This window comes from Equus caballus, chromosome 7 (assembly GCF_041296265.1).
Source record: "Equus caballus isolate H_3958 breed thoroughbred chromosome 7, TB-T2T, whole genome shotgun sequence".
Classification (NCBI taxonomy): Eukaryota; Metazoa; Chordata; class Mammalia; order Perissodactyla; family Equidae; genus Equus; species Equus caballus.
In genome coordinates this window covers 70,560,541-70,581,030 of record NC_091690.1, presented here as the reverse complement: position 1 = coordinate 70,581,030, position 20,490 = coordinate 70,560,541, and the positions used below count along the sequence as shown (strand labels likewise).

The window sequence follows — 20,490 nt, the reverse complement described above, 5'->3', positions numbered from 1 at the left end:
TTACTTTAAAAGCAGAACTGCCTCTTCTTCATTTCAGCCCATGACCTAGCGCATGGCATTGACTGAATGAATACGTGATTGCAGCTGCCGGTCTTATTTGTACCTATACAAGACTGAAAGTCGAACAAAAAGGAGTAGACTCGGTGTTGTTGCCGTCGCCGGTTTCCATAGCCAGCTCGGGTGTGCTGGGCGTCCCCAGTTGATAAACAAGGCCGCTTAGTGCTGTGTGCTCTGCTTTAACCACCAGAGGTTTTGTCCTGTTCTGAACTAGTTATTCGTGTGTTTTCTAGTTTTTCAGTCTGTCTTCCATAAACTTGAGCATCTAAATTTGGCTGTTAGCCTGACAGGATCTTCCAGAATACTTCAGAGAACCATAGTCTCTGGAGAACAAAACCTCAGACTCCCCCCCAAAAAATAGGTAAAGTTGGGGATGCTTCCTCAGTGTCTCTAACCCTTTCCCCCTGAGCACTTCATTAGCCATTGGAGAAGTGTGTCCCAGCGTTCGTTTAATGTTCAAAATATTATTTGCTAACTGAAAACCTCTGTGCCCTTCTGTAGAGCTGTCCCCATTGTGCCTGACATGTAATAGGTACACAAAATGTTACCTGTCCGTCAAGGAACTCAGGCCACTTCTCCCCGTGAATTCACTCCACATTATCTTCAGGTAGAAGGTAGAAGTAATCTTTTCTACCGGTATTAGTTTTCTTTTGCTTCATAACAAATTACTAGAAATTTAGCAGCTTAAACAGCATCCGTTTTTATCTCACAATTCTCTAGGTCAGAAGTCTAGGTGGGCTCATCTGTTGTCTCTGCTCAGGGTCTCACAAGGCCAAAATCAAGGTGTGTTGCTCAGGCTGGGCTCTTGTCTGAAGGCTCTTGGGGAATCATCTGCTTCCAAGCTCATTTAAATTGTTGGCAGAATCCGGTTTCTTGCAGCTGAGGGTCTGAGGTTCCCATTTACTTCCTGGCTTGTGGCCAGGAGCCGCTCTGCTCCTAGAGGCCTCCTGCACTCCTTCTCACACCGCCCCGCCATCTGCAGACCAGTAATGCCCCATCGAGCCCTTCTCCCAGTTCAGAGGTCTCTGTGCTTTCTCTTCTGCTGCCTGCCAGGGAAAAGTCTTGCTTTTAGAGGGCTCATGTGATTAAATTAGGCCCACCCAGATTATCGCCCTTTGCCATAAACGTAAAATAATCGAGCATAACACCAGGAGATGAAGGTCACGGGGGCCACCTTAAAATTCTGCCTACCATCCCACCCTTCAAACTCATACAAGGTTGTACTTTCCCTCTAGGTTCACTAGTTATCATTCGTTTAAGAGGTGACCTCCTTCAGGGTAGCATCCACAGCTTAGTCATTTGGGGATACCCCATCATACCTTGCACACCTTGCCCGTAGTAGGTATTCAGTGCATATCTAATGAGTCATTTTTTGTTAAATGAATTGTGAGATCAAAAGATGAGTAAAATTGTTCCAGACTAAATTGTAAGAACATCAGTCCCGTTGGAGGAGCAATGTGCACTTGACGGTTCATTGCCGTTTTTGTTTTTCTTTCTCCTTTTTTGAAGCTACATTTATTTATCATCAACCAAAGAGACTAAACAGTGGACACATGGGCTTGGACTCTAATGCAATTCAAAGGAAGTAAGAAGAATTCCACAAAAAAACTTAAAAGGCATGAAGTAGATGTAATAGTGAAATTAATATTTTAAGGGAAAAATGAGAGAAAAGAGCATTCTGGAAACTGTGTTCCATTTAGGGCACCTCATTACCAGAGTCTTTAAGGGAAACTGGAGAGAGTTCAGAAACATAAGGAATGATGAAGAGGCCGCAGGGGTTAGCTTACAAGCAGAGGTTTTAAAAGACTAAGTATGTATCACTTAGCTGAACAACAGCTGAGTGGGAAGGGAGCGAATTGTCAAATGTCTGCTATCAGGAGAAGGAAGGTGTTTCTCTGAAGAGCTGAGGGTCTCACTCTAGGTATTGGAGTTAAATGAGGAATGAGAAAACAATCTTTTCTGATCAACTTGGAAGCAGTCTTTAGACCGTGTGCTGGGATGTGGAGTATCAGAGTTGAATTCAAACCCCAGCTGCTCTCTTGCTCCCCGTGACGTTTCATGCAGCTCCTTTAAATCTGTCATGTGTAGAGAGGGAAGTCTATGCCCTACCTCATGGGGTTATTGTGAAGATTAAATGAAATGACGTAAGTGAACAGTCAAGCTCTATGCCTGGCACAGATCGCAGGTTGAGAAGAATGGCGGCTGCTATTGATATTACCATTATCATCATCATCCTTCTCAAGTGGTTAAGTGCTCAGAGTGCTAGGGTCTGACAAACCTGGGGGCACATTCAAGTTCTACCACTTGTTAACTCTGTCTCTGGTTCTCAGTTTCTTCAACCATAAAAGAGGACTGAGTGAAACAATACAAAGTGAAATGTTTAGCATAATGCCTGGCACAGAATTAATTTCTCAATGAATGTGTTAGCAGCTGTAGCATTATTTTCATTATCATTAATATAGTCGTCGTTCCACCATAACCCAGCCAAAGGCCTAGCATATATTATTCAAATTATTTCAAATTTCCCCTGTTATAAACAATACCATAAACATCTACATTTCCACCATTATTACCACCATGCACACACACACCCACACTGTTTAGTAACTATTTGTTGAATTAAATTAAGTAATTTCTTCCAGTGATCACATCAGATGTGTGTGGTCATTGTACGTTGCTGGGGAGATGCCAGAATGGGCTTCTATATTCCTTGTGTAAATTAATTTGTGACAACAGATTTAAGTGCATTTTTCATTCTAATGAAACTCTGATACATAGATTTACCCGAATCTCTTTGAAAGAATCCTGGCACTTATAATAGCATTTTCCTTTTTGTCTTCTATGTGTGTAAGAACCCCATGTGGCTCCTCATTACAAAAAGAGTTGTGTTGTTGCAATAAACAGAATTTACTCTTAAGTAGATTAAGCAGAAATGGTATTAATTGGAAGGATACTAATAAAGTGTTAAGATTAATCAGAGGTATTAATCAGATGTATTAGGTATTCATCAGAGATAGCTCACATAAACTGCAGGAGGACCCGAAGAGATAGAGATGGCAGGAAAAAAAAGCACATGAAAAGATGCTCAATCTTATTAATTGTTAGGGAAATGCAAATTCAAACTATAGTGAGATACTACTGCATACTTACTAGAAAGGCTGAAATTTTTAAAACTGACAGTGTCAAGTCCTGATGATGATGCAGAGCAACTGAAACACTCATCTGTTGCTGATGGGCATGCAAAATTGTATAGCCACTTTGGAAAGCAATTTGGCATTTTCTTTAAGTTAAACATATATCTTCCATTCAATCCAGAAATTTCACTCCTAGATGTTGGTCAAAGAGGAATAAAAATACAAGTCCGGAAAAAACCTGTGCTATACACAGGTGTAAACCAAATGTTTATAGTACCTTAATTCGTAATAGCCCAAACTTGAAACAACCCAAATGTCCATTAACTAGCATGTAGATAAGCTGCTTGTGGTACATCCATACAGTGGAATACTACTCAGCAATAAAAAGAAATGAACTACTCATACATGCAACAGCACAGGTGAATCTCAAAAACATAAATGAGAGAAGGTAGACACAAGAGGCTACGTATCCTGTGATTCCATTTATAAGACATTCTAGAAAGCTATCTTTGCCCTATTAGACTGTGACCTTCTTGGTCTGATACAGCTCTTCGCATCAAGATTCCATCAAAGTCAGTGAAGTGGAAGCAGAAACGCTAGTTTGATCAGTTTGGGGAAGCAAGGTTTAGCTCCCAGGGGAATCAGGAATCCAGATTGAGTCAAAGGTCAGTACAAGGTAGTTTGGGGTAAATCAGGGTGCACAGGACTATTAACTTGAGGGCAGGGAGCCAAGGTCGAGCCTGCTGGACCTGACAGTGCGAATATCTGCTCTAATGGGTTCTACACGAGTTCGTCCACTCACGCAGCCTTTAGCCTCCAGAGAACATAACGTTTCTTTGATGATCATTAATTAAAGCTGATTGCAGGTGCTGTCAAGAGTATGATTTACTTGCCTTTAACAAATTTCCCATTCTGCTTTGCTTGTCCATTTGTAATATGCTTTGCTGACCCTCTTTAGCAACCCACAAAAATTGGTAGTGATAGAGACCACACTTATAGATCACATTGACCCAGAGTTGCCTCAGGTTAATAGTGCTTCTAGTTGTTTTCTGGCAAACATAAGATTCTGAAGCAGAGGACCATCTTAATTGAAGTGCTTTTCATATGACAGATTTTATAATGATAAATTTGGCTCATATATAACTTGTGCCTCCTAAATACCACATGTGATATAAAGAAAAGAGCTGTGGTTAGAACTCAGCAAACTTAGATTCTGGTCCCTGGACTCAGTCTGTTCAACAAGCCACTTAACTTCTCATTTACCTTACGGGGTAAATGAGGCAGGCAGGCTCATGCTCTCAGAGGGGCCTTTCAGCTCCAACATGGATCCCAGGATTCTGAGAGCAGGTGATAGTATGATTGGGAGGAGGAATAGAAGAAACTTTTCCACTTCTTAGACTTAAGAGCTTTTACACTTGGCTTTGAGGTTTCTCAGACCTCGGAATGGCCAGCCTCAGCTGTGTCCAGTGTTTACAGTAGAACATATCTATCTTGGAAAAGGACTGGTATGGTTTCTAGATGGGCAGGGGAAGCCACTTAGGTGGTTCTTGCAACCAAAGGCCCATAATCAGGTTTGTATACCTTTCCTGAGAGGTAAATATCGCAATGCCTCACTGTTAGAAACAATACTACTGCTTAAACTAAATATTCCTTAAGAAGATTGTCCACATCTTTAAAAGAGTTGTATTTTCTTCTAGGAAAGCAGATTTTATCTTTGATATGATGGTGCCCTTTTTTTTAGACTCTTAATCTAGTTCTTTTTATGTCAGTGAACCTTAGCATTTAAAAATGAATTGAAATACTGGCAACTAGTCCTTCAGAGATTTTTGACTACATAAGCCAAAACTCTAAAGTGTAGTCTTTAGATGCATATGTGCATTTTTAATTTCTTATTTTTTGAGTTCCTCTAGACTAGTTCTCTTTGTAGTCAAATTCATTGTGATCCCATCACGAAAGTGTTGATCTTTTAGTAACCTTTATTGAAGCCTTGTATTAATGCACATTCTCTCACGATAACAGACGGTTTGTATCAAGCATATCATGCAGCTTAGCTCAAGCCCCATATGGAACTAATAAGCTGTGCAATAAGTGGCCTTGTGTAGATGGATATAGTTGGGAAGAGGATGTGTGTGTGTGTGTTGTCTAAACTGAATTTCTCCTGCCAAAACCTAAATGACAGAATGATTCCTGAACCCCCAGAGTCTTTCTTGGCCTAGAAAATTGTGTGTTTGAAAAATAAAAATAAAATTGAAATACTTTGATAGTAAATTAGGCCTCTTAGCTCAATAGGAATGTGCTCACTGAGTACAAGAACTCAGCATTTATTTCTCAGAAGTACAATCACAGTTTATTTTTAAATATGATCTCCAGAGCTGCAAATGGTCTTACTGAGTCGATGGAGCACCATTTATCAAGCTGTATGAACTAGTTAGTTTCAGCTACAAGAGCTCTAACATCATGGTTGATCCGTCTTATTTGGTAAAACGCACAGTGAATATATAGTGATTTGAGATGAAACCAGCACGTGGCTTTGTATCTTTATATGAAAAGATAGTGTGGGAGAGGCAAACAGAGAAGATAGCTAATGTAGTTGAGATGGCTATAGATGTCTGTTGCAATCTAAATGTATTCTTTGCTCTGGTGTTCTTTCTTTTTGCTTGTTCCAGTGACTGTAAAGCCAGATCTTCTGGATATTTTAGTATAGGGATTTTCTTTTGCTAGTACACAACAGTGTTTGTTCATTTTTCCAGGGAAACCACTGAACGTTGCTTCTCCCCACTTCCAATCTAATTGATCGTCTCTGTGTAGTTTTCACCTACTAGCCTACTATATGACTTAAACAAAAATTTAATTGCTCCCATGAAGTTCTAAACCAATCAAAGTAAAGCTGAAATTCAAGCTAATTGAAAGCAAAATTCCACTTAAAAACTGATTAGACTCTTTGGGTGGTGGTGCGGCAGGAAGTTGTCACACAAGGTGTTTATTTCAGAGACTAATTTGAGGCAGTTAGACAGACCCGAAGCAATATTTTATTTGCCTGGTTTCTTGGCATCTGCCTTCCCCTCTCAGAAGAGAGAGCGGAGAGCGCTCGTGTGCAGAGGTATGGTATCGATAATAGTTGGCGAGCGCAGGTTTTGATGGAATGCGCAGTAAGATTTCTTAGAGGAAAGAGTGCTTCAGTCTTGTAATCTCCTTCACAGCTGCCTCTGGAGTTGTTTTCTTCACTCACTCTCCTGCTTAGAACTCTATGGTAGGTTCTTACTGCTGACAAGGAAGATAAAGCCCCAACTCAGCTTAGCACTCTAGGCCTTCAGCGATTTTAATGAATACCCTCTAAAAGTCAGGCCTCAGGAGTTTCCACTCTCGATAAAAATTCTTACTGAACTCCTACAGCAATCTTATGAGACGAATATTGTTGGTCTTGTTTTATAAACAAGACACAGATTGGTTATGTCACTTGCTCAGGGTCACATACGTTATATGGCAAGAATAGACTGTGAGTTCAGGCCTGTCGTTCTGAGGACAGAGAGCTGATTCACAGTACCTAGCCTGGTGGAAACTAAATAAATATTTGTTGAGTGAATGAACAGGATGGGTAGGAGTTTAGTAAATGTAGTTCTCTCTCACCTTTCCCCATTCTTGTCCTTTCCTCCTTGGCCTCATTCTTTCTGCTCTTTCCTGTTTTTACTAATATCTTACTAGGGAGTTAACTTCTTAAAGAATTACTTAATAAAAATTTAGATTTGTTTCCTTCCTGAAGTATTTACGTTTTCATAGTGGGTCAGCTCTACCTGACATAGTATACGTAAGACGAAGCCCATCTCACCCTCTCCGTTTTTATACACTTCCCCTGAGGTGTCGGCAGGGGATCTTCTGTAGGCTGTTCCATCAGACCTGCCCTTCAAGCAAATACGTAAAAATCTGACACCTTCTTAGCCAAGTTTGACTTCTGACACCATCACAAGTGGGCAAAACCAGAGATGGGGCTGAACGGGCTGATGTCTCTTCGTCGCTCCCATTGTGAATGTGCACTACGCTAAACATAGTCTTATATCAAAATCCTGAGATGCGTCGTTCACACTTGTAATTTTTATGTCATTTAAAGTGGACTTGAAGGACTTTGGAAGGCTCTTAGAGATGATCTAGGCCAGGGGAGTTTCACTCCAAGGTGGGAATGCCTGCCTGGGCTCTGAGTCCACTCCACCACCACCTCCTGCAATTTGGGCAGGTCCCTGTTTGCTTTATACTCAGGCTCTACAGCATATCTCAGCTGAACAAAGGAGTCCAGGACTGCCAAAAACAGTTTGAAAATCATCTGACCAGCCCAGCAGAGAGGGGCCTTCCTTGTGACCACAGAGCAGAGCTAGGCCTGTCACCCCGGCCTCCTGACCACCCACGGCACGTATCAGTCCTTCCATTTCTCTGTGTAATTATTTTAAGATAGTACATTTGTATGTGTTTATTGCTGCCGCTCTGGAGTGCTCACAGTCAAAAGCTTAGTACATTAGTAAAAATTAGCTTTTATAAAAGTGAACAGTGTACTTAGGATTTTTTTCCCTTTGATTTGAACTTTTTTTCCCCCCCATTTTCTGATTCTCATTCTTATTCGTTAAGTGATAAGCCATTGAGCACCAGTTTTACGCCCAGCTTAGTGGTAGATGCTATGATGATGATAATAGAGAGAGAGTGTATATGTAGTATAATCATAACTGGTATTGTTTATTGAGCACTTACTGTGCACAGATATTGTTTGGGGTACTTTATATACTTATTTAAATTTTACAACAGCTCTGCAGGGCAGATAACATCCCCATTTTACAAGTAAGGAAACTGAAACTCAGAGAAGTGAAGTGACTTACCCAGAGTCAAACAACTAGTAAGTGACAGCATTGGTATTCAGACCTGGATCTTATGCCTCTCAGCTCATTCTAGTGTGTCATGATGCCTCTCATTCCCTCCCATACTGCATTAATTTAACTTATTAATTAACAAATATTTATCAAATGCCCATTCAATTAGTTAAGGCTTTCCAAAGACAGCAAATGGCAAGGTGGCATTGGAAGGGATCTGAGGAGAGGAGTAATTAGGGAGAGCTTCCTGCAGGAAATGGAGCTTGTGCTGCCTCTTGGAGAAGGGCTAGAATGTGACCAGATGTAGGTGGCCTGGAGAGAGACTTGCGCATAGGAAAGGGAGCTCTCTGCCCGCGTGCTGAGCACTCTGCAAAAGGCTGTGAGGGGAGGTTGTTAGCCTCCCTTGAAAAGCTGTTCTATGTAGGGAACTTCACGATGAACAAGTTGAATATGCTTATTTGTGTCAGCTCCCTAATGAAACGCTGTTAATAAAGATAAAATAATTTAAAAATTGTAAACTCACAAGATGAAAAGAATAGAGGAGACGAGCAGATGATGAAGTTAACAAATTTTTAGAAAATCACAAGCAAATAAATGAGTGATAAACTGAGTTGGCAGAATGGAGAAAAATGACAGCTGTAGCCTTCAAGAAGCAGCATAATTCAAACCAAAGAACTCCAGAAGGACTTAGGATTTGGAGGTGCCAAGTACCTCGTAGAGTGTAGGGGTAAGAAATAGGTCTAAAAGTAGGATTACTTGAAAGTCTATAGAAAGAGAAGTAAAACGGCCAGTTCACTTCCCCACCCTGCATAGCCAAGCAACTACCTCTGCATGCACCCCACTGGGAGACGGAGGGTTTATTTTCTAAAAAGTGAAACCCAAGAAGCTCTGAACCCTGAACTGCCTGGTATACTGGGGCAAGAAGTAAGATGCCTTACTGAAAACAAGGGAATTCAGTGAAAAGCCCAACATACTAACACCGAATTCCCCAACCACTTTTTCCTGCTACCTCCCCCAAAGGGATCCAGACTGTACTCCTAGGTAGAAGATCGGAGGACTCCCTCTGGAAAAAAGAAGTCCCAGCAATGAGAGTTCCTGGGACGGACATGTCTGCCACAGAAAGGGCGAAGTTTCCATCCGCTCATTCTGCAGTGACCCCAGTCAACAAGCACTGCCATTACCTAGACTATCTGATCAGCTTTTTAAAGTTGCATTCGTAAACATGAACTGACAGCCAAAGATCACTAGACATTAAAGGAAAGTCTCTAATTTTTTTTTAAGTCTAAAAATAAAAGAAAGAAAGAAACCCAGAAGTAACAGAAAATGAAGAAGGAGGAAAAGACAAAATAATAATAATACGAGAAAGTAATCAGAATTAAGGGATAAGAGTTTCATGTTGAAGGGACTCACTAAGTGCACGGTACATGAATGAAAAAAGACCCAAACAAGGGCTTACAACTGTGAAACTTCAGAATACTCGGGTTAAAGAATAAAATCCTGAAAACCTCCAAAGAGAAGTGTCAGTTCACATACAAAGGGTCAGGAATCAGAATGTTATCAGGTTTCTCAATTACCATATGCAGAGTTAAATGACAGTAAAACAATGCTTTAGAAATTCAGAAGGAAAATTATTCCCAACCTGGAATTCTATACCTAGGCAAGCTATCGTTCAAGTGTGAGAACGAAATAAAGATATTTTTAAATATTCAAAATGTCAGAAAAGATACCTCCCACGCTCCCCTTTCTCAGAAAGCTACTATAGGATATGCTTCACCAAGATGAGACAGTAAATCACAAAAGAAGTCATGAGATCTCGGAAACAACAGCTTCAGCACAGAAGAGAAGTAAACAAGATTTCCAGGATGATGGTGAAGGACCGTCTAGGAAGAGAACAAGGGAGCAGGCTAGAGAGCAGCCAGTTCGGAGTGGAGAGAGAGAAGGTGCTCCTGGAAATATCCAAGGGGGAAGTGGACCTAATGGGTTATGTGCTGTGTTTCATCAGATTGAGAGGATTTTTAAGGTTTTGTCCTAGTTTGGGCAGGATCTTGTGTTAGGTACTAAACAAGTAGTACTGTCAATAAGATGGGTACTCAACAAGGGAAAAAATGGCAATTAGCACTTCAGGAAAAACAAACAAAAACTACAAAAAAGGAGTAATATATTACATGGCTCAGCAGTGAACAGTATTTTTATTGGTATAATGAAGTAAACACTAAATACCAATCGAACAAAAAATGTGATCTTGAATATCTTGAGAGGGTGGGAAGACGATCTGTATTTGGGAGGGTAGAGAGTTAAATCCTCATTCCTTAATAAAAAGTCAATGCATAACATACGGGTAAGGGGATAGAATGTGTAAGAGAAGAGTAATATGAGAGAGCCAGCTTCTCATTTGTCGTAGTAGAAATATAGTAGATGATGTCTAAAACTGGGAGGGAAAGAACAAGAAATATTGATATAAGCCTATTGTTTAGGAATATGGAGGTAAAAAAGACACAGCTAAAAGTGGTTGCTACTGAAGAGCAAAGAACTGTTGCTTTTTTGTTATAAGCCTTATGGTGGTTTAGACTTATTAAACAGTACATGTACTTTATTTATTTATTTGAGGAAGATTAGCCGTGAGCTAACATCTGCTGCCACTCCTCCTCTTTTTGCTGAGGAAGACTGGCCCTGAGCTAACATCCCTCCCCATCTTCCTCTACTTTATATGTGGGACGCCTGCCACAGCATGGCTTGCCAAGCGGTGCCATGTCTGCACCCAGGATCGGAACCAACGAACCCCGGGCCTCCAAGGTCTAGCATGCAAACTTAACCACTATGCCACTGGGCTGGCCCCCACATGTACTTTATTTTAGAAATTAAATTAATATGTATGTATTATGTATGAATTTTTTTAGTTCTCTATGTTGAAAATTAAAAGAGTGACACAGGAGAAGGAATTTGAAGTCGTTATTAAGAGATTGTAGCCTTGACTTTGTCCCTTATTAGCTCTGTGACCTTGGGCAGGACGCTTGCCTTAGTGAGTCTTACCTTCTTCATGTATGAAGGGAAGGAGTTTGGAGAAGATGGCCTCCAGGATCTCTCTAAGCTCCAGTGTCCTAAGATTCTATGATAAAAATAATAGTGCTGTGCAGCACGTGAAGAGTTAAGACCTGGGTGGAGGCTTGAAATTCCCACATTTCCCTCTTTTGGTTGAAATCAAACGGGGAGGGAAATTTTCGTTGTGGTCTCTGCAAAGAATTCAGCACCCAGCCTTCCACTGTGGGGCCTGGGGCAGGCATTGACTGTGCACTGGCTCAGGGACACATAGCTTAGTGTTATTTCTGCATGGTTTTTTTGATATTTAATATTTTTCAGTATGAATCACAAGCGAAATTTCCATGCCATGTGTAAACAATTTCACTTTTTTATTGAAACAATGAATTCAGGAATGTCATATTGGGATATCAGCCATTTTGCTTTTATCAATGTATGGAAAAAATGCTTTTATATTAGTACAAGAAATGATGTCATGTAATATGGAGTAGATCATATAATTCAAGGTCAGCAAATCTCAGGAGGTGATTTAGGTCACCAAGCTAGCTTTGGAAAAGGAAAGAATATTTTCCCTCTGTCTTCTCAAGTATTTTGAGGAGTTTTCCGCTCAGACGTTGGGGTGGATGGTGGAGTAGCGTGGTTGTGAAAAGGGGTTTCTGTCTGATAATATCTTTGCCGTGGAAACATGTGGCCCTCAAGAGTTTACTTCCCCTTTCTGGGCTTCTGTTTCCCCATCTGCAAAAGGAAAGGGTCAGCTTAAATAATGTTGAAGATACCCTTTAGCTTTGACGCTCTGTGCTCTCCCTCCTTACTTTATGGGCATGTGCAGACCTTCCAAGAGGCCCAGTTCGGTTTTGGGGTTTTCCTTGAAAAGCTCGTTGTGGTGAGAGTGAACTCTTTCTCTGTTAAGTGTCACGCACTCACAGAGAAAAATTGATTGAGTACTAGATACAAACAAAAGAAGACTTACTTTGATTTTTTTTGTGGATGGTGGATTTATTTTTTAAGAAAAGAAAATATTTAAAAGTTCGATTTAGCCACTTTTGAATGTAGGTGCTGGAAAGTAAGACCTAGACCGATGACCTTTCCCGTTTGTACACCAGTATACAGGTTACAAAGTATTTTCTTCAGATATCTTAGGTTCTTTGAAAAATACATTTCTAGGGGCTGTGTGGTACACTTACTCTGTTATGGCCCCTTAAGGAAGCAAATGGTATTTGGAGACGGAGTGAGAGGAGGCAAGGAACAGACAGAGGACAGCCGTTTAGCAGGTTACCTGAAGGACATGGAGGAACACCAATCTCAGACGATCAGCCTCTTACCAGCAGAAATCAGTTACACTAAGGGCCGATCTAGCACACAAGCCAGTAGCTTCCTCATACTAGCTCTGCAGCTCTGTCCTCTGGTTCTGGACAAAGAGGAGAGTTAGAGATACAAGAGAAATGCAGAGCACAGCCTCTGGAAAGTGGCTTGCTGTTTATTTGCTTAATAAGCCTTGACTGAGCACTAGCACTGTGTCAGACACTGTTGGGAATCAGAGATGAATCCAACCTGACCCTCACGCTTGATTGTGCAAGGGAGAGTCCGTGAAAGAAGGGCTGACTGTGCTCAGAGTATACACCAGCCTTCAGTATCCAAAATGAAATACTGGTTTTCATTTCATACTGGTATGTGTCCCTGGAGTTGACGGTAGCAGCCCTCCAGGGGTCTTTGAAATACCCTGATTCCACAGGTTGGTCATCCCTAGTCTTCTCCAAGTTTAGGCGGCAAGGGAGCAGGAAATGAAAAGACTACTTTTAAGTACCATCCCAAAAGTGTGGTTGATGATACTGAGATCATACATTCACATTTCCTCCTTTAGAGTTCCAAAAAAAAAAGAAAGAAAACTTGTTTAGTGGTGCGTATCTTGGAAGCATTGCCTAGTATCTGCCAGAATTTCTTCTAATTCTATTTTTCTCCCTTTGCAGCTCAGATATCAACACGGACTAGGGACTCCAGACTTGAGGCAAACCCTTCCTAACCTGAAAAACTTTATGGAGCATGGACTAATGGTCAGGTGGTAAGTACCTTCATCTCTCATAACCAGAGACTGTATTGTGGATAACAATCCTGAGAAACTTTCCTGACTTCCACATTGCTCCGCACCTGCCGTCTGGGTTTTCTCTGTGATAAGACAGCTGAAGAAGAAAGGCAGCCCTCCTGCTAGTGTAGGTCTCAGCTCCAGGCTGGCTGAGGAGGGTGAAGCACCCTCGGGAGGGGGCGGGTTTGAGGGGCTATCGTTGGAACATTTGGAGGTTGGCTGGGCAAGGAATCCTTGAGGGCATTGCTGAGGCAGAGACTAGAGGACAGCCAATGTGATTCATACAAGGGAGACGTGGAGCCCCTAGGACTTCTCCAAAGAATCAACAAAGGACGAAACTATAGAATGAGCGTCAAGATCAATGGCTAGGAGAGTTAAAGGAAGAAAGCAGACAAGGAATAGGTCAGGTTGCCGGGACCTAGCCTGAGGCCGGGAGGCATATACTGGAATGTTTCTTGTACAGTACTTGATGGCAGTGCCTGCTGTACCATGAGGGCAAGCTGCTGCTTCAAAGCACTTTGTCAGGACAGACGTGACCCTTTTAAGGAGAGAGGGGCAAAGGGAAAGTCTGCTGCAAAGAGACCCTAGATTGATTCACTTGACTTACGTAAATGGAAAGCTGTTGGCTCTCGCTGGTTAGTAATTCTTGAAGTTTGAATCCTTGGATGATGGGCAGTAACTTATAAAATCACGTGAATGTAAATCAGGCCTTAGGGCTAGACAGCTGGGAGCAGCATAGTTTCTTTCTTCTAAAGAGCGCTAGCTTCTGATCCCAGATCTTTTTCTAACCTTCTCTGTGAGCTTAGTCTTAGCTCTCTGAGACTTAATTTCCTCATCTGTAATCCCTGCCCTGCCCATTTTGCCAGTTTGTGGTGAGCATGAAATGAGATATTAAATGGAAAAACTGTTTGTGGGGAGGAAGGTACAAGATGGGTTCTGTTTTCTTCTGTGCCGTAAGGATAAGCCTTCAAGATAATAAGAAAGCGACATCCATGATTAACCTTTACTGTGATGTTTTTGATTTCTGTCTCACATGATCTTCAAAATGCAAGTTCCAGATGTCTGATTTTAGATAGGACTCCTGTTAAGCAAATACATAATTGTTTAAAGAATTCTACTCAGAATATGAAAATACTTAGAAAAGCCGAGTGATGATATGCACCTATATGCCCTGAGGAATGAAAGACAGAAATGGAGTTTGAATGTAAAATAATAACAAGAATAGTAATAATAAAAGTGAACTAGCAGACACTTATTTAGTATCGTCTGTGTGTGAGGTTCTGTGTTAGGCACTCTGGAGGGAACAAGAAGTAGAAGGCACAAGCCCTCCCTTCAGGGGGTTTGTGATCTAGTTGGAAACGAGCTATATAATTCATCAAAGGTTTATAACACAAATGGTAGATAAGCTAAGATGATCAAAAAAAGAGGCAGCCTACAACACTAGCTGATTAACCACTAAATGAATCTCACTCAGTACAGACAGCAGACTGTCCCACATCGTGTGTTGGAGTCTGTCCTTTGTCCACTGTTGGATAATGCCATCTCTCTCATATACCAAGTTCACTTATATACATGGATCTGTTTGCAGGCTCCCTGGTCTGCTTCCTTCTTTTATTTGTCTATCCTTGGGCTAGTACCACGTTTTTAATTATTATAAGATAGAATTTCTGTAAGTCTTGTTGAGGTTTGAGGATGCCCAATAAATAGCATCCCTCTTCCCCCTGACATTTGGGACCATTTGAAAGAAGAGATATAAGAGACAGACTAATAGAAATGAAAAGCTCAGTTTTATTACTGATAAAGCTGCTTGGAAAATATGGCTTTAGATGTATAACAAGAGCTTGCAAAGAGTCACTCAGAATTGAACTTACCTTCACAATCGTGTGAACTGGAGAAGCCCAGGCTCTCCCCACAGAGGCAGGCCCTTAAGCACACTGCAGAGAGCAGTCCGATGACCCCTGCAACAGCCCAGACGGGGCTAAGCCAAGAATACACAGGTTCTATTTTTCCCTCTAAATTCACGAACCAGAAGAGGCCTGCCTCCTCTAAGAGTGAGTGAATGAGAGGATGGAGAGAGACCAGGAGTGTTACTCCTAAATCATGGGGGTTTGTTGTTTTTTGTTGTTTTTTTGGTGAGGAATATAGGCCCTGAGCTAACATCTGTTGCCAATCTTCCTCTTTTTGCTTGAGGGAGATTTGCCCTGAGCTAACGTCTGTGCCAGTCTTCCTCTATTTTGTATGTGGGACGCCACCACAGCATGGCCTGATGAGCAGTGTGTCGTCCATGCTCAGGAACCAAACCAGCAAACCCCAGGCCACTGAAGCAGAACACGCAAATTTACCCACTGTGCCACCAGACCAGCCCCCTAAATCATGTTTTTTCATAGCTGGGAAAAGGAAGATATTCCCAACTTTCTTGATATCTGGTAGGGTAAGGGTCCAACTTACAGTTCTTCTTCAGAACTGTCTTGACTTTTCTTGACTTATCAGTTGTGTTTGAGTGATTTGACAGCTTTATGATATCAAATCTTCCTAACTGTGAACATGGTATCTCTTTAGATGTTTTCTTACTACTTCTTAAGCATACTTCAGTGAGGTTTGTAAATTTTCTTCATGGAAGTTTGGCACATCTGTATAGACACTTAGTCCTGTGTAGCTTACTGTTTTGGTTGCTGTTATAAATTTTTCAGTACAACATCCAAGTTTGTTGTGGCTGGTATAAAGGAATCCCACTGATTTTTGTATTTTGAGAATGTATCCAGCAACCTTGCTAACATTAATTACAATAGTTTGTCTTAGATTCTCTTGGATTTTCTATGTATACAATCGTATTTTTTTAATGAACGATGGCTTTGTTTCTTCCTTTCTGCTTTTACCATTTTCTTTACTTTTTCTTGTCTTATATTTTACTATGGAAGAGCAGCAGCGATAGTGGGCGCCCTTGTCTTATTTCTGACTTTAAAGAGAATACTTCTCACTTTTCACCATTAAGTATTGTATTTATTGCAGGGCTGAATAGATACTCTTTATTAGCAAAAGGAAGTTTCTTTCTATTCCCAACTCATTAAGAGTTGTTTTTTAATCATGAATGCGTGTATTTTGAATTTTATCAAATGCTTATTCTGAATCTATTGAGGTAGTACCGTATTTGTTCTCCTTTACTATGTTAATGTGTTAATAAATATTAACACGTTTTCTAATGTTAAACCAGATTTGCCTCCTGGGATAAACTGTACTTAGTCATGATATATTATTTTTTCCTATGTTATTGGATTTGATTTGCTAATATTTTTAGAATATCTGTATCTGTGAACTGAGATGAGAGTAGCCAATATGTTTTCTTTCTCATATAATAATCCTTGTCCAATTTTGGTAACAAAGTTATGAGAGCCTCATACAATAAATTGAGGATCTTTCTCTTCTTTTCTATTCTCTGGAACAGTTTATATAAGATAGGAATTATCTATATCTTGAAGGTCTGATAGAACTTAGCGAAAACCTAACGTTTTTTATTTGTTGATGGAGGAAGTATAGATTTTTAACTACTGATTTAATTTTTATAGTGATTATAGGTTAATTTATGTTCTGTTTTCCCAATTCCTTGCTGACTTACTCCAGTCTGATTTCCAGTTTTATCAGTATACTGAAATTCCTTTTATCTAGGTAGGTGCCTGCTGAACCCTATGTTGCCAGACCTAAAGATCACTTTTCTGTCCTTGTCCTGTTTTGCATCTGGTGGCATTTGGCGTTGCTGGCCATTCCTGCCTTCTTGAAACCTTCCTCCTTCTTGGCTTCCACAGTACTACCTTCACCTGGTTTTTCCTTTCAGCCGCTTTTTCTCTGTCTGCTTTTCCTATTCCTCCCCCTTTACTTGATCGTTAAATATGGGGTTCTCCGTGGTCCAATCTTAAGTCCTCCTCTCTTTTTCTCTCTCTACTATGTGATCTCATCCATTCCATCAGTTTTGAAAAATGTTTATATGCTTATGTCTCCCAAAGTTATGTTTTTAGCGTAAACCTCTCTTACAAACTTTGTGTAATCAAAGACCCACTTGACAGCTCCCCTTGGAGTATTACAGGCGTCTCAGCCTCAACATATCTAAAACTCTCCTTCCGCCAGTCTTCTTCCTCTCAGCAGATGCTCTCCAGCTCAACCCACTTGTTCATACTCAGGGGTCATCCGCGATTCCCTTCTTGTCTTCACTCCTACCGAATGGAAGCTAATTCATCAGCAAACCCTCATCTCTGCCTGCGAAATATATGTCAAATCTGACCACTTCCCACCATCTCTGCTACTGCCAGCCCAGTCCAAGCCACCACCTTCTCTTATCCAGACGCTGCCCTGGTCTAGCTTGTCTCCTTGATTTCACTCTTGTCCCACTTCTGCTCATTCTCCACAATAGCCAGAGTGATCTTTTTAAATTTTAGCTGTATCGTAGTCACTCCCTAGCTTCAGTGGCCGGAATGAAATCCAAGCTCTTTTCCGTGGTCTGCCTGGCCCCCGCCTTTCCCCCACTGCCTCATCTGACACCACTCTCCCCTCACTCTCGTGTACAGTCACTATACTGACCTCCTCTTATTTGTAGGAACCAATTCTTTCCTGACTCAGTCATCACACACAGTCCTGCCGCCTAGAATGTGCTCTCCCTCTTCTCTCCCACCACCGTCCTCACCCCATCCCCTCACGTAGAGGGAACAGCTGTAGAAAAGGCACAGTCGCTTTATTGGCAGAGAACAGACCCCCTTGGCTAGATTGCACATTCATTTGAGGAACAGAGAGAATCTGAGTTCTGTGGTACTTAGTGCTTAAAACGGCAAATACAAAATTACAGATAAAAGTAAATATTTAAAATGAGGAGTGGGGCCGGCCCCGTGGCGCAGCGGTTAAGTGCCCATGTTCCGCTTCTCGGCGGCCCAGGGTTTTCCGGTTCGGATCCCAGACCGGACATGGCACCGCTTGGCAAGCCATGCTGTGGTAGGCGTCCCACATATAAAGTAGAGGAAGATGGGCACGGATGTTAGCTCAGGACTAATCTTCCTCAAAAAAAATGAATAAATAAAATAAAATGAGGAACAACATCACAACAAATTACTAAAACTTTAGAGTTTAAATCCCTTTCTTTGGAGATCTCTTTAGACCATTTACCCCAAATGCTTACATGGAAATGCTCCCTCATTGCAGCCTGGCTGCCCTTTCCCCCCTAAAACACTGTAATTTCTAGCAGCTCTCATCTCTGAGGCTCAGAGAATAAAATGACTTTCCAAGCATGGTTGACCCGTGAACATGTAGCAATAAAACCAGAATCTAGGTCTCCTGGCACTGATGCAGTAAACCCATTAAGCCCCAAATTCACACATTTCTGTAGTGCCCCTCTGTGCCAGCTGTGCCAAGCGCATTAACACTGAATGAATCGTAGGTACCACTTTATGGTGCTCTAATGAAAAATGGGCTACTAAGATAGACGCAAAGTGCTACAAAATGAATGTGCATAATGATTCCGAGTCAAGACCACCGCGGGAAGCCAGGCTGGAAGTTACAAATCTAAACAAAGCTCGAACAAGCACTTCTAGCCTCAGAGGAAACCTGAGAATTTCCGAGAGCAGCCATGGACTGAGGAGTTGCCTCCCGAGCCCGTGCTCCTTGGGGCAAAGGGTAAAGAAACTCATGCTCCTGAGGGAGCCTCTGACGTCTTTTGTAAAGGAAACACTTCCATTCTCTGTGTGGTGGTTGCCGTCCACAGATTGGTCCCTGCGGAAGCGGACTGCTGCATGTTCTTTCGGTGTCGAGGATTTCAGACTGGCTGAGGGTCAGTGCCGTCACTGAATTCCTCCTGGTGGTGAGCTTCAAAGCATTGTGACAGCTTGTTTTGTTTTGGTTTGTTTGTTAAAGACAAGACAGTGTGATTGAAATTCCTTTAATGAAGTGGGGTTTTTCCTTTCACATTAGAGAATTCTTATCTGATATCAAAAGCATTTACCTGATTAATCCTGAAACTAACCCCTTTTCCCCATGAGCAGTTACGTGGGGCACAGCCCTCAGTGCTTTATGCCAGCTCTGTCCCAAAGAAGTCCTCATTATCCCGTCCTGGGGTAACTGACTCCATCACAACTGCCAAGCAACACAATGTTGAAAAGCAGAATTTCAGCTCAGAGGTTGTACTCTTAAATATTTTGGTTAAAAACCACCAGCATGCAACTTAAACATACCATGTTTCTTTCTTTTACTACTAACTACAAAGTGCTCCAAGATTCAAGTTGACATGCACATGCACAGCTGATGCTAGTGCTGAATTATGGTCAGAGAAGAATGTACATGCAAGCTGCTACTTGATAGCTGCCAGCAAGATGCTAAGTGTAGAACTGCGTTGAGGAGATGACGTGCTGTGGCTGCTGTGAGCGGGCCGTCTGCTGGGGCCCCAGCACGCAGGTCCTGGGACGGTGCCTTGGTTATGTCTCTCCACCTCTCTCTCGCCCCCTCTCAACTGACCCCCAGACATACCACACTCATTTCTGAACTCAGTGCTTTTCTCAGACAAGTTCCCACTACCTGGAATGGCCTGCCCTTGCCTCTGCCCTACCCAGATGTTGCTCTCACTTTAGGACCCAGCTCATACCCTACCTCATTCACTCGGCAGGCACAGTGGCAGATACGGGGATAAACATATACTCCCTCAGTAGCTTGAATTCGCTTCTTCCACCACGTCTCACCCACTAGGCTTTTGAGCAGCCTGAGGCTGGGGCCTGTGTCTTAACTCCTCCTGTGGTCCCAGCCTGGCATTAGGGCAGCAGGTGCTTGGTAAGTGATGAGCACGTGAGTGAATGAGCACGCCATCTGTCCTGTTCTATTCATGGACTGTGCTCTTTGAGTGCATTCAAGGAGCTTATAGTCAGTCTAATTGAAGCAATGAAATAGGAACAAACAATATTAGAAAGGAAGTTATTTGGAATGTTGAGAGGAAGGCATTTACTTCCTGGTGTGAGGGGTGTGGGTGAGAATTGGACAAGCCTTCACTAAGGAGATAGCATTTGAGTGGACCTAGGACACAAGAGGGATTTGGACATGTGATGGTCGGGGTATGGGACAAAATAGGTTAAAGAAACAGTTGCCTAGTTGTAAAGAGCATATAAAGACTCTGGGCTTGAATAGCAACTCCACTGCGTACTGTCTCTGGGACTTTAGTAAAGTGGCGATAATAGTGCCTACCCAATAGAGTTGCCTAAGGGTTAAATATGTAAATACCTAGCATACTGCCTGGCACATAATAGTAGTCAATAAATGGTTGCTGTTAGTATAAAAATGGAATGGACAAGTGAGTCATAGTTGTTATATCTGT

At 41.8% G+C, this 20,490-nt stretch overlaps 1 protein-coding gene across 5 annotated transcripts in view; it reads left to right on the top strand.

Annotated features, from left to right (window-relative positions):
* Positions 1–20,490, top strand: part of UVRAG (UV radiation resistance associated) — a 298,734-nt gene that overhangs the window by 260,715 nt on the left and 17,529 nt on the right. For 4 of the 5 annotated variants that reach the window (XR_011440678.1, XM_001917231.6, XM_023645688.2 and 1 more), the window contains one exon: positions 13,045–13,136. Coding sequence is in view for 3 of the 5 variants with exons in the window: in XM_001917231.6 (XP_001917266.2) it covers positions 13,045–13,136 (92 nt within the window). In the remaining 2 variants the exon portion in view is untranslated. Of the gene's footprint in view, positions 1–13,044; positions 13,137–20,490 lie in introns of those variants that run through there. The other variant, XR_011440679.1, reaches the window with a different exon arrangement.